The 14,025-nt window shown below is 35.9% G+C and overlaps 1 protein-coding gene across 1 annotated transcript in view; it reads left to right on the forward strand.

Moving 5' to 3' along the window:
- knl1 (kinetochore scaffold 1) overlaps positions 1 to 14,025 on the forward strand; it is a 62,497-nt gene that overhangs the window by 45,571 nt on the left and 2,901 nt on the right. Inside the window, exons 12-20 of the mRNA XM_051919741.1 lie at positions 23 to 113; positions 934 to 1,050; positions 1,206 to 1,369; positions 5,052 to 5,156; positions 5,268 to 5,368; positions 6,931 to 6,999; positions 10,329 to 10,438; positions 12,523 to 12,644; positions 12,878 to 13,003. Coding sequence (XP_051775701.1) covers positions 23 to 113; positions 934 to 1,050; positions 1,206 to 1,369; positions 5,052 to 5,156; positions 5,268 to 5,368; positions 6,931 to 6,999; positions 10,329 to 10,438; positions 12,523 to 12,644; positions 12,878 to 13,003 — 1,005 coding nt within the window. The remainder of the gene's footprint in view (positions 1 to 22; positions 114 to 933; positions 1,051 to 1,205; positions 1,370 to 5,051; positions 5,157 to 5,267; positions 5,369 to 6,930; positions 7,000 to 10,328; positions 10,439 to 12,522; positions 12,645 to 12,877; positions 13,004 to 14,025) is intronic.

Raw genomic sequence — 14,025 nt, forward strand, 5'->3', positions numbered from 1 at the left:
TTTTTCTTTCTTGTATATAAAGCCTTCAGTTAGAAATGTCTTCTCTGGACAAGCGCTTAATAGAGCTGAATGAGCCATTTTGGGAGAAAATCAGAACCTATTCACTTGGTCAGGTAATACATTTTATAATCGTGTATTGTACAATTCCTGAAGTGGCCTAATTATTAACAAAATAAAAATTTTGTTTTCATGCTTGTCTGCTGAAAAATTAGTTAAATTTAGATCATTATTTCTAACCTTCATTTTTAATGGGCCTTTTTCTGTAATATCTGCTTCTGTTTTGTTAAGCTCCCACTTTTGGTGTACTTGAGGTTTCTGCAGAGGGGTCATTTGCTCCCTGGTCTTAGCAATCCCGTACTTAATTACATCAGTGCTAGTTATGCGCGTAATGCCACCCACCCCAAATTATTTGTTAAGGTTCCGTATGTTGGAGCAATAGTACAATAATAGTACATCTCAGCGGTAGATTAATGTTTTGAAATTTTTCAGGCTTTCTAACTAATCTTTCATGCCTGGCTACTGGAATGGTCAGAGTGCCCTCAAATAGTGGCTTTCTGTGAATAATAATCCCTGGAAGCACTACAATGGACAAATTAGATGTCACTCTTGCATTGCAACTTTTTAACACTTTGATTACATGTTGACAATTTTAAATCTGAGTAGCATGCACTGCTTTAAAAGTGTTTCTTAGGCACATCAATACATCTCAGATTCATACATTTATACTTCAGATTCTTCTGTACTCCCTCAAAGTAAAGCTACAGGCCCTTAGATGGTCCTCCACAAGGGCTGTAAAGAAAATACAGAAATCAAAGTGCAAACATTTAACAGTATGCATGGCTTATTAATTAAATATGCAGAGTTTCACTTCATAAAAGTGATGATTTCTGGTAGTCTGAGTTTTTAACTTTTTGTATTTACTGATTTTTCAAGTTAAATAATCTAGGACTTGGGATAACTGAAAAAAACTCATACTTCAGAAAAGAAGCCAAGATGCTCTTTAATGAAAGAAAGATGAAATTGTACACTGAAATGATAAACATTGCAGAGGTAGGAAATTAACTTTTTATTAATGTACTGTAGTTAAATGGCTGTCATAAATGACAATTATTTTTTGTGATTCGTTCTTGTCTTATGTAATTAGCTTAATTTTAATGTATATAATCTCTTACTGTCATTAAAATGACTATTTAACTTTGTCACAGCTAGAAGAGCAGAAACTGAAACAGAAGATTACAAAGTGTGATGAAGTAATATTTGGAATAGAACAGTTGTTTGCTTCTGTGGAGGATAAAAAAAATAAAGGTATTTCAGTTTGGGCACATTTTAAATTGATGTTAAGTGGACTGATTGTAAGGAGCTCTGCAAGGTTTTCCATATTATTTGATTACTCAAAATAATGGAAACAATGGGTCTCAGGTTTGTGTTCCTCATTCCTCAAACATGTGAGTCTCTGAAGTAGGTGCCCTGTGGAAATGGCTCACAAGTAGGTTCTTGACCCAGATACATTTTGGATAGTATTGGATTTGTGCTACGTAAAGTTCTAAAATGGGTTACTCCATGTTTCACACTGAATCTTTGATATGTTAAATAATAAAACATTCCTGAAAAAAGCCAGCAATATCCACATGCAGTAACTCATTATAATGGGCAGTTATGCACAATATGAAATGCTTTTTATCTTATTTTCTTGACAAGCAAAAAATAAATAAGTAAATATAGAATCTTTTGATCTTGTCTTTGATCTTCTTCATAACTGTAGCTTTAGTAGCAATAATAAAATACTTTTCTGTGGAGTTTAACAAGCCAGAATTCCAGAAAACACAAATTATGTCAAATTGATCTGTTCAGATAGGAGCAGACTTTGCAAACATTTGTGTAATGAAAAGTCAAGCAAAATTACCTTTTTATTGGCTAACTAAAAAGATTACAATATGCAAGCTTTCAAGGCAACTCAGGCCTCTTCTTCAGGCAAGATGTAATACAGAAACTGGAGTTCCCTGTGTTTATATACACACTAGGACAAGAAACAACATTAGTAAGTCTAAGTGAGAAATCTTAAATGTAAAAAATTAATAGACCCCTTGAGGCTAAGGTTCATTTAACAAGAGAAAAGAACAATTTATGGTCATGATCTTTGGATAAGATAACTGTCCGACAAAGTCTTTTGAATTTCCATACAATGTGGATCTGTAGTCAGGTTGTCTGTGTCAGTCTGAGGGATGCAAACAATCCTCATACCTGGCCATAAAATTCTTGACTCCATTCAATCCATGTTGTAATGTGTTACATTTTCGCACAAGTTTGACTTCCCATTCTTTTCTCTCTTGCTGTGTTCTGAAGTTGCCCATAAGCATTGTGACTTTAAAGTCCCTCTCATAGTGTCCATGGCTGTTGAAGTGGGCCACTACAGGAACATCTGTGTTGCCACATTTAATGTGGAACCTGTGTACATTCATTCTCTGGCGGAGTGTTTGTCCAGTTTCTCCCACACAGAGTGTAGTGTCAGGACATTTCATGCAGAGAATTAGGTAGACCACATTAGATGAATGTGGACACTGCAGACTAGAACTTCACATAAAGAGATCATTTTCCTGCAGATCATCTAACTCTCCTCTAATAAGTCAGTGGGAAACCGATGTTTTATATTATTTGAAATTGGAAAAAATCAAATTCTCAGTTAGAGGATCTGTACAGATTTTTTTCAAAACCTGGCAGGATCTAATCAATAATATTTTAGAATAAGAAGAAATAATTATTTCCGCATTTCTTTTCCTTCTCCATTTATCTTTTTTGCCCTATTAAACTCAACAATTTAGGCATGTTTACAAGCCTTAAGTATTACTCCTTTGGCCATGCTCTTCTTCTCAGGGCTGGGGTTTGATTTGTTTTCAATCCTATTTTTTGTAAAAATTGATCTATTTGTATGGAATGATTACAATAAAATTAATATAAAAAAAAAGATTTCTCACTTAAAGACTTACCAATGTTGTTTCTTGTCCTAGTGTGTATATAAACACAGGGAACTCCAGTTTCTGTATTACATCTTGCCTGAAGAAGGGTCTGAGTTGTCTCGAAAGCTTGCATATTGTAATCTTTTTAGTTAGCCAATAAAAGGTGTCATTTTGCTTGACTTTTCACTACATTCATAATGGCTAACACGGTACAACACCCTAGTACTACAAACATTTGTGTAAATTCTTTGAAAATCTCTGCTCTCATCCTGTCCCCTGGGCAGCTAAGTGTAGCCCTGTTCTTTCTCACCATTTCATTGTGTTTTTCCATGTTACGATATGTGCAACACTCACCTCGCAAGTATTCTTAGTAGGTCACATGCACTAAAATCATGGGCTCTTAACTTTTTCAAGAATGCCAGCCTGTTTTTGTTTTTAAAATTTCTTGCTACCCATCTCTTGAAAAGGTTTAGAACAGAATCACTCTTTTTAACATTCAAGTAAGTGGGGAAAAAGGTCACCCTCTTTTAATGCCTATTTAATAATAAAACCAGCTACTTGGATGCAAATGTATTACAGCAAGATTGTCACGTCTGCCAACTTCTGCCACCTTGCAACTATGATGCAATGCCCAAGTTAAGGACAACCTGACTGAAGTGCTGCTATGCACTTTGGTGTCTCTTACGTGTCCTATTAAACATCACAAGGGTACAAAACCATGTGGTGTTGCTACCACATCCCAGCATATCCACACACACAGGCTGTCACAGCATTAGCGCCAACATGACTGACAATCTTATTATACCACAAAGGAAGGAAGTGTTCTTATATTCAATTTTTCAACCAAATCTATGGTATTGCTCTACTTTCCGGTTTTATTTTCTGCCCTCCTCTCATTGTCAGGTTTTCTCCAATTTCCTGTCCATAGTGTTTGCATTTCCCACCCAGCTTTTCAGACAGTCCGCTACACTGCCAAGTTGTACAACATATTATTATTTACAAATTACTGTTCTATAGTTTTATGAATTATAAGCGGCAGCAATAAACTAACCTTAACTGAACAATTTCAACAACCGTCATTTTTACACAATTGGAATCCATTAAACATCTATGGGATCAAACCGCAAAAGTCAGTGGTTCAATAAATAACATGTACATGTAGTGTCTGCAATTGGTAGTTTCCTTCAGGAAATGATGAAAAATTATGTCTTGCAGACCAATCATCTCTGTTTTTTTTTTGTGTTTTTTGTTTTTTTTGTATTGCTTAAAGCATGGATGATTTCTCCAGTGACATCCATTGAACCTGGGGTCTCTGTTCTTTAATGGGCATGTCTGTCTACAGCAGATAAACAAGTCACAGCTTTGCTTCAGTGCAGAGAATACTGCTGGTGGGGCGTTTTTTAAGTGTTCCCCAGTGTAGTGAGGCACCACAAGGAATGTTGCTTATCAAGGCATTTTCTAGGTTTCTCTACAACTAAAAAATTATGCATGAGCCAACCTAGTCACCCCTCAGTGCACATCCCTACACTAAGTACAAGGGCGACAGTGATGGTCACATTTATATCTGAGGTGGCTCTCCTCTTAGCCTTTCCACAACATCAGCCAGGTAGGCCTATGGTGACAAGCTATTATTCCAACAACAGGAGCACTAGTAAACTTTGTAAACGTAGGCGTTTCTATGTTTTATTTATTTAGCATTTTTAATAAATCAATAGACAAGTCATCAGGCTTTTACTTTGTTTTTTTTTTTTTATCTCGGAATGATGGTATTTGCTGTTTTTTCACATGCTGTTATTTTGTACTCTCAGTGCTACTTAGTTGACCTAACTTATTTCCGTTTTATTTCTAGAATCTGAATTTTTAAGCTTGAAACTGGAACAGTAAGTAATAACTTTCTTTGAAAATAATACTTGATTGATTAATTTATAGCTGTTTAGTATGGAACAAATTGACCAGTATTAATATTTAATTTGGCTTTTTTAAAATGTACTACTGTTTTTATATTTCAGAGTTATCACTGCTTGCTGGTAAAATCTGGATTACTTTATAAAAAGCTGCACCTTATTACCTGTGTAATTTTTAATTTTTTTTTGACAGAAAACAACTGACGTTGGAGTCTGTTATTAAAGAAGTGAAGAATGAAATTCAGAAGCAAGAAGAAGTAATATGGAAATTGAAATCACAAATTGAAGATTACCAGAGGCAAGTGATGTTAAGTTTCATAAGTGCATTTGTATTAACCACGTAGCTGAAACCTATTAGAATTCTCATGTACATTTAGTTTAATTTTTTGCTCATCTGTCTTATTTGTAGTATATCAGTATGGACCATTTCTGAATGGCTGAGTGAGAAGGCCTGTTTTAGGTTTCTTGAAGATTCTTTTGAAATTGAGGTTAAATTTGGAGATCCTTTAGGTAAGGTGTACAGTTTCCTTACGGCATTATGTGTGTCTTTGTTTTATGTCAAATTTTCTCATTTTTACCTGTTGTCTGTAATATTTGTTGTGCGTCTCCACTTTAGATGGTACACCAACTAGCTAACTCCATCTTGCACTTTAAATTAGTGTTGGATCTGTACTCCCCACTTTGCTCCAGCTTCCTTGGAGTATCTATGCCCCACTTTCCTCTTGAAAGCTTGAAGTGTGCCATTGTTGAAACAATAAGGAAGGGGGTTGTCCCTCATGAAGTCCCAAACACGTGGCATCAATAAAGGCAGGGTTTGGGGACGGGTCCCCTGTGAAATCTATAACGTGTTGAAGCCTGTGCTTTTATTTTATTAAATCTACAGAACAGATGTTTTTTTTCCCCATATACACACTACTGAGTGTAAAGGGAATACTGAGAGAAAAGCTGACATTTACTTGCAGTACTGAAAATTCCAAAATGCTCGTCTGTATTTCAGTACCGGTATACAACCCTACTTTAGATATTTAAATGGACTGAGATCTGGGGGACTGGTTCATTGCAATGAAATGTCTGATCACCTGTGATGAAAGACTAGCCACTAGGTCCACTCATAATGGGAACCATTGTGTACTACAGAAGCACAGTCCTGTGTCTTTATATCACTATAGCCAGCTTTTAAAATCCTATGTGATTAATTCATGCACTCATCTGCTTGTCTTCCCAACTGCGTACATAACTATTCATCAGATAAGGCACCATTTCAACAATATTCCAATTTGTGTTCTTCAGCCCATTGTAATCACACTTTGTTTTTTCACTGATGGGAGTGAGAAGTCCAGCAAAATGACACCTTTATTGGCTAACTAAAAAGATTACAATATGTGCCTCGAAAGCTTTCATCTTTAGTTAGCCAATAAAAGGTGTCATTTTGCTTGACTTCTCACTACATCCATAATGGCTAACATGGTACAACACCCTAGTACTACACACTAATGGGAGTGAAACTCTTTATCAGTTGTGCATGCTGTTGAATGTTCTAATGCTGCTGAAGATGCCATCTTATTAACCACTGCGAGTGGGTAGAAAAGGGGGCTGCAGCTCTAGCCATGCCCATTGGTAACCTACAAGACTCAAGTGCCAAAGGCCAGAGTGAACTGAAAGTCCATTCGTAAAGAAGGCTGTAGAATCGAACCATGAAGAGAGCAGCGAAACAATTTTCAAAATTTTGAACTTGATAGTTTTGAAAACCGTAAATGCTACAGGATACCTCATAACAGATTAACATTTACTGTATAATGATACATTTAACTTCAAGACAATTGTGAATGCCTTTATGGAAAAAATTTTAATATACTGTACATTTTTACAATTAATGCAATAGTGTGAATAGGCGGCAGCAATATTTTAGCTGATGGGCTGTCTGGACAAAATATAATTGCTGGAAATCTTGCTATTTTAATATAGTGTATTGTTACAATAATTGAATTCTAATAGTAACTTTCTGCACCAGATCTTATAAGTTACCGGTAGTTCTTCTGTACTAAATATGTATTTTTGTTGTACTTTAACAGCGGATATTCTGTTTTGTGAGAAGCCAGCTCACAAGATAGATGAAGTGAAGTTTTACACGTTGTTAGACGGTGAGTCCTTGTTTCTCTTGTCAGTTGTTTATTTTTCACCAGTATGTAATTAAAGTGAAAGATTTCATATTTTTTTCTTAATCTAAGAAGGATCAGCTAATAAGTGTTTCCGCTAAACTGAATGATTCATCAGATTGTTTTCTTGATTGGAAAGTGTAGACGTATTTGAAATAGTGTGATAGGGAATGAATGGTGAATGTGGACATGCAAGTAAAGACTAATGCACATTTTGTACTTTATTTCTGTGATCTTTTTTTTTATAAAGATTAGGGGGCTCTGCCCCCTGCTCGCTTTGCTCACCCACCCCCGGGCCTGTGCTACGCACTAGCCTCTTTGTGGTTCTGCCGCTCGCGTATGGGGAAGCAGATGTACAATTTAAACAGGTTGTTATTTTCATGGGAATTGTTACATATGCATAATAGAACTAACTATTTTACATTACAGCGAGTAATTAACCTTATTAAAAAATGGTAAAACGTAATAATTTGAAAGTAAATTATGTTTCATGTTTCTGTGTTTGGACTTTCATCGTGACAACGCAACGTATAACTGTCCATTATTGAATTTAATTTCTTTCTCTCTATTAAATAAAACAACTTTTTCTAATGTTTGGCTCTGAGATTTGTTAATTGTCTTTGCAAAATCTATTCTAACGGGAAACTGTCAACGTTTTAATACGAGTGGCATATCAAGATCTCCTTTGTTGTCTAATGTTATCCGCGGATGACTTACTACATTACTGTAACTGCGTTTTTCTAAAGTTACCAAAGTTCAGCAGCTCTAACTTAAAAAATAGGATTCAACAAAAGCCTGACACGTAGAAATGATTCCACAGACAAAATATCTTCTTTTGTAAAAGTTTAGTTAAAATTCAAAGTACAGTGATCCCTCGCTATATCGCGCTTCGCCTTTCGCGGCTTCACTCCATCGCGGATTTTATATGTAAGCATATTTAAATATATATCGCGGATTTTTTGCTGGTTCGTGGATTTCTGCGGACAATGGGTCTTTTAATTTCTGGTACATGCTTCCTCAGTTGGTTTGCCAAGTTGATTTCATACAAGGGACGCTATTGGCAGATGGCTGAGAAGCTACCCAACTTACTTTTCTCTCTCTCTTGCGCTGACTATCTGTGATCCTGACGTATGGGGATTGAGCAGGGGGGCTGTTCGCACACCTAGACGATACGGACGCTCGTCTAAAAATGCTGAAAGATTATCTTCACGTTGCTATTTTTTGTGCAGCTGCTTCCTGAAATGACATTCTGCACAGTGCTTCGCATACTTAAAAGCTCGAAGGGCACATATTGATTTTTGACTGAAAAACAAACTCTGTCTCTCTCTCTCTCTCTCTCTCTCTCTCTCTCTCTCTCTCCCTGCTCCTGACGGAGGGGGTGTGAGCTGCCGCCTTCAACAGCTTTGTGCCGCGGTGTGCTTCGCATACTTAAAAGCCAAACAGCCCTATTGATTTGTTTGCTAGAGATTGTTTTCTCTATCTATGTGACATTCTGTGCTCCTGACACGCACTCCTTTGAAGAGGAAGATATGTTTGCATTCTTTTCATTGTGAGACAGAACTGTCATCTCTGTCTTGTCATGAAGCACAGTTTAAACTTTTGAAAAAGAGACAAATGTTTGTTTGCAGTGTTTGAATAACGTTCCTGTCTCTCTACAACCTCCTGTGTTTCTGCGCAAATCTGTGACCCAAGCATGACAATATAAAAATAACCATATAAACATATGGTTTCTACTTCGCGGATTTTCTTATTTCGCGGGTGGCTCTGGAACGCAACCCCCGCGATGGAGGAGGGATTACTGTAAAACAGTTCACACAAAAAGAAAATTACAATAGCAAAAAAAAAAGGAAAATTTTTATTAAGAAAAGTTCTGTTCAAAGCTTAAATCTTGTTACATCTCAAATCGTTACTATTTGCTTAACATTTCTGAACCATTTCAAAACGGGCAGAAAACTGTATGCTTATCCAATTTCTAAGTTAAAAATGGGTCTTTCAAGTCCCTGCTTACTGGGACCTGTTCTAAACACAACTGAACTTATTATCACACTGTTTCTCAGTTATAGTAAGAAGGTTCTATCTCTTACTAACTTATAAGGGGAAAAGACCACATAATTGTCTATGACTATGGAAGAAATTATATTCTATTCAAATTAAGCAAACATTAATATTAGTTTAACTCAAAACTTTAACTTTCTAAAATTGGCTCTTACAATTGCCTTTCTTGGATACATCCTTTTTTCAACAGTAATTCGGCTGGTGGAGGACCAGACGGTGTTAACGTTTGTAGATATTCTTCAGGATATTGTAAGTTGATGTTTTCATGTTCCGTACGATCACAACCAGCTGTTTCAGCATAGTCTATTGATACGCATTTAACCAATTTGCCGTGTAACCGATCAACAATTTTGGCGTTAATTCATTTGACTTCGTTTCTCGGTACTAGGATTGCCCATGTACTCATTCTTTCTGTTGATAACAGTACCGTGTGTATGGTTGAATATGGTTGAGAGGAGGGCGTGACTTGAAAAAAATCTCATGACCAAAGTCTTGTCTCGCGGGACTTGAAAAAATGTCTTGAAAAAAGTCTTGTCTCATCCCAGGATTTTTTTATATACAGTAATAGAGAGACTTTAAATTAACAGAAGTAAGTAAGTTGTATAATTTATTATTTTGTAGAAGAGCTAACTCCATCAGAAAGTAAAATGATTTCTCTATTGTAGTTTCAAATGGAAAGACTGAAGCAGCTAAGACCTTCAAATTAAAATAATTGAAGCACATTTTATGACTGAACCAACAGTAAACCTGTTTAACTAACCTGCTTTATGTTTTATACTTTCGTTATTGAAATACATTATCTCATTTTGGAAACTTTTATAGATTTTCTTTATTTTTGTCATTCAGGTACTTTTGCCTATATCATGTGTATTACCTTGAATGCACTGCAGTGGGGGCAGTTTGTATGTGCCCCCCATGAGTTTGCTTGTGTTATTGCTAATTCACTTATTCATTTTGTATTTTTTTTTCCTTCAGTTGTAAAGTTCTTACAATATAATGGTGATATTAATCTATCTATCTATCTATCTATCTATCTATCTATCTATCTATCTATCTATCTATCTATCTATCTATCTATCTATCTATCTATCTATCTATCTATCTATCTATCTATCTATCTATATTATACAACTTAAATTCAGCATGAGAGTACGGATATCTTGAATACTACATTTCAGAATGTGAACTTTATTTCCAAAGGCTACTTTGCATCTAATTTTTTCTTCCATTTTTTTTTTTTTAAATTCTTATCATTTCAGAAGGAAACTGTAAACCTTCATACGCTGTTGTTCATCGTTTGCTTAGGCAGTTTGTTCATAGCAAATGCTCTTGGAATCAGGATTGCACAACACAACGGGATTTACCAATGGTAAGTTTTCTTTTTCGAATGACTGAGGACTTTATCTAAGAGTATAAAATTAGCCATTCATACTTTGTCAAAGCTTGATGACTTTCATCCTGAGTTATGTATTTGATGATAGGACCCACAGTAGCACCACAAGGCCAGAAAAATACAACCTCGTACTGAATTTACTCATCTCCCCAATGTGTCTACAGGGTCTGACTACAAGCCCCTTCATTTTATTTAAGTTAAGACAGAAGCTCAGGCTTAGCATCCCTCTATTCCTTCAGATTTCTGGTCTTTTTTTGGTGATACAACTGTGTATCTGTAGTGCCAGAGCCCTGTTGTGTCCCAATTCCAAGTTGCCTAAGGAACCCAAATGTGTGTTATTATGTTGAGATTTGTATTCAGTGGATTGTTTAATACAATAATGTGTTAGATTTGCAATAACACAGAACCAAGATACTGGTATGTGAATGTGAATACATTGAAGGAAATTGGTAATATAGAGTTGGTAGGAGACTTTGCAAAGAAAAAGGCTTTCAGTTTTTACTGCTATCATGATAAGGTTAAGTAAAAATCTTTTGAAAGGCAGAATTACTGGTAGGTTATTTGTGATATTTGCTGTTGTTAGTCCTACACATAGATCAAGTGAGAAATTGACATCATTAATTATAGGTAATTTTTTCTTTAATGTAAGGCAGTCAATTTCTGTTGTATTTTTGTAAATTGTCCTGAGTAATCACAGTTTTTAATTAAATTCTAATTATACCCCATCCTCATGGTTCTTATTTTTAACCTTTTTCACTTCTGCAGTTCTTTAGAAGGATGGTTTCTTCTTGTTTGACGAGTCTGCTACAAATAAGAACCGTCCTGAAACAGGAGCACACAAGCTTTATATGTTTTGTGTCGACTATTATTCCACCTGTCACTGGAAAGAAACGGCAGCGTACATAGCATTATTAGTTTTCACTGCATGTTGGGAGAACAAGTTGGTGGAATGTGAAATTATGAGATTATTTTCAAGAGACAGTTTTGAATGATTGAGTAATAGTTTACAAGCCATTTTATGTGGGTTGGAGATTTTTAAAGATTAAAAAGAAATTTAATAAAGAAAGAAAACCCATCTGAAAAAGGCAAGACATGAGTGTATTCAAGGGCAGTCAGTGAGGACCGGAGTGGTGTGCTTTTACTGTTAATTAAACATAAGTGACCTCCCAGTCCTTTATTTCTATAGCACCTTTTCATACCAAGGATGCAGCTCAAAGTCCTGTTGAACTAGTCACTGTCCACAAGTCGAAGTTTTCAGAAACTAAAAGGATAATCAAATGCTGCAGCTCCACCATTGTGCTAAGTTCCAGTCTTGGTCTACGATACGTTTTACGGCCCAAGTCTGGTATTCTGTGTGCAGCTCTGACCTTCATGGAAGAAGCACATAACTAGAGTTAGCGTAGAGTCATATCTGTTATTTTAGTTTAGTTTTTACTTTATTACACTGTGTTGTTTTTGATCTTTTTTTGATTGTATTTTGTGTTTTAATTTAAAACTACATGAGTTTTTCTCTCATTTCCCAATGAGATAAAGGTTCTGCTTATTTTTAATTATAATTGTGCCGAGTATGAGTGTGCAAGCGAGTGTGTTGCAAGGAAATGGACCCCTACCTGAGACGGTTCCTACCTTGCAGCGATGCAGCTGAGAGAGTAGCCCCATTTATATGCATCCCAATAAATGTGATTAAGCAGGTTTAGCAGATGAATGGATGAACAAATCTGTAAATGTGTGTTTTGGGCTTATCAATTGGAAGTGTATTATGCACCTTAATAAAGGGACAAGTGTTTGTGTATTTGTGTGTCCATCCAGTTGGTGTGTCACTATTATGTACCATTTGGTATGGGATTCTTAAAAGCAGTGCTAATTTTGTGATGTGACAAATGTAATGCATTTTATTACTACATGCATTACAAAATACATTCTAATAGATGGTGGATAGACACTGAGGTCTACGTTGAACTTGGATTTCAACCCATCTTAGACGAGCAGCACAGCTTGTGTATAAATTAAATGAACCAGAATAAACGGTAGTGTTTCTTGATTCTTTAAATGTTTTACAGCTCCTGCATGAGTTTTCACTTGTGACAACTCGGTACCACTCTCTTGGTGAAGAAATTGAAAACCTTATCACAAACGGATCTTTAAAATATTATATCCTCAATCTTGAAATAAGGAATACAGAGTAAGAAATTTGTCATACTTACCTTGTTTGTGTAAACTACAATAAGTATTACCATTGCTTTGTTTAAATGTATCTTTTAAAGGTTTTTTTATTTACTTTTTTAATAATTCAAAAAATTAAGTGGTAGTTACTGTCCAACTGATGAAAATGGCAAAAATGAAACCTGTGTGGCTTTGTCATTTGCTGCCTCTCATCACGTTCATAATTATTCTTTTCTTCCATTGTAATTACAGCCTCAAAATCCTGTTCTCAAGTTACATTTCATTTGTCAAATTTGAAGTAACATTCTGCCTTACACATCATTACCCAACCTCCTCACTTCAGATAGTGAACTTCAAAAATTACATTGGCGAGACCAGGTACGTGTCTTTGTTTTCTATTTATATTGTCTATCATGCAGAACATTAAAGCCCTGGGGCCTCATGTATAACGCCGTGCGTAGAACTCACACTATAACATGGCGTAAGCACAAAAGCGGGAATGTGTGTACGCACAGAAAAATCCAGATGCAGGAATCTGTACATACGCAAACTTCCACGTTCTTCCGCTACATAAATCCCGATCAGCGTGAAAAGTAACGCACGTGCACGCGCCTTCTGTCCCGCCCCAACTCCTCCCAGAATTACGCCTCTTTGAATATGCAAATCAATATAAATAGCCTTCTGTGAAAAGACAATGGGAAAAGCACGGGGGAAAATATAAGAATTTCAGCGAATACCAAGTGGAGGCAAAGGAAAAACGTACTATTTGTAGGTTTAAACAGTAATATAATCAACAAAAGAAAGTTGATCGAGTGACAGTGTGTCGGAGAAACTCGAAAGCTCAAGTTCACAAAGTCGCACAGTGCCCGAAATAAAAAAGAAATCACATATCAAAGTCGTAGCCCACCGTCTGAGTGTCATATGAAAGCTTATTAGGATACAGACAAAAAAAATAGGCAACCGTGGGAAAAAAGCTCAAAATGTCAACTTTAATCTTGAAATTTCCACTTTAATCACGTAGTTTATTTTGCCATTAAAGTAGAACATAATAAACTTCATCTTAAAATCGTTTAATTTACTAGTTTCTCAAATCCCATTGTAACTAAAGTAGCACATTAAATGTTTTGTTCTGTATTTGATCTTCTATGTGCTCTGTGTGTGAATCACTACCTGCTTCTTAAACGGGCTTTCTCTTTCTCTCTCTTTCTCTTTCTCCGACAGGACACATAATCCATTACATTCGTGATATTACAGCTCTCTGAATAATTAAAATACTGAGATGTATACGTGATATCTTTTTCATGATGATAGGAATGAAAGCATGTTATTAAACATGGGAACACGGTGGCGCAGTGCTTGTTCATATCTCATGCAAGAGGCTTGCTGCACCATGCGCGACC

The sequence above is a fragment of the Erpetoichthys calabaricus genome, chromosome 16, assembly GCF_900747795.2.
Source record: "Erpetoichthys calabaricus chromosome 16, fErpCal1.3, whole genome shotgun sequence".
In the NCBI taxonomy this organism is placed as follows: Eukaryota; Metazoa; Chordata; class Cladistia; order Polypteriformes; family Polypteridae; genus Erpetoichthys; species Erpetoichthys calabaricus.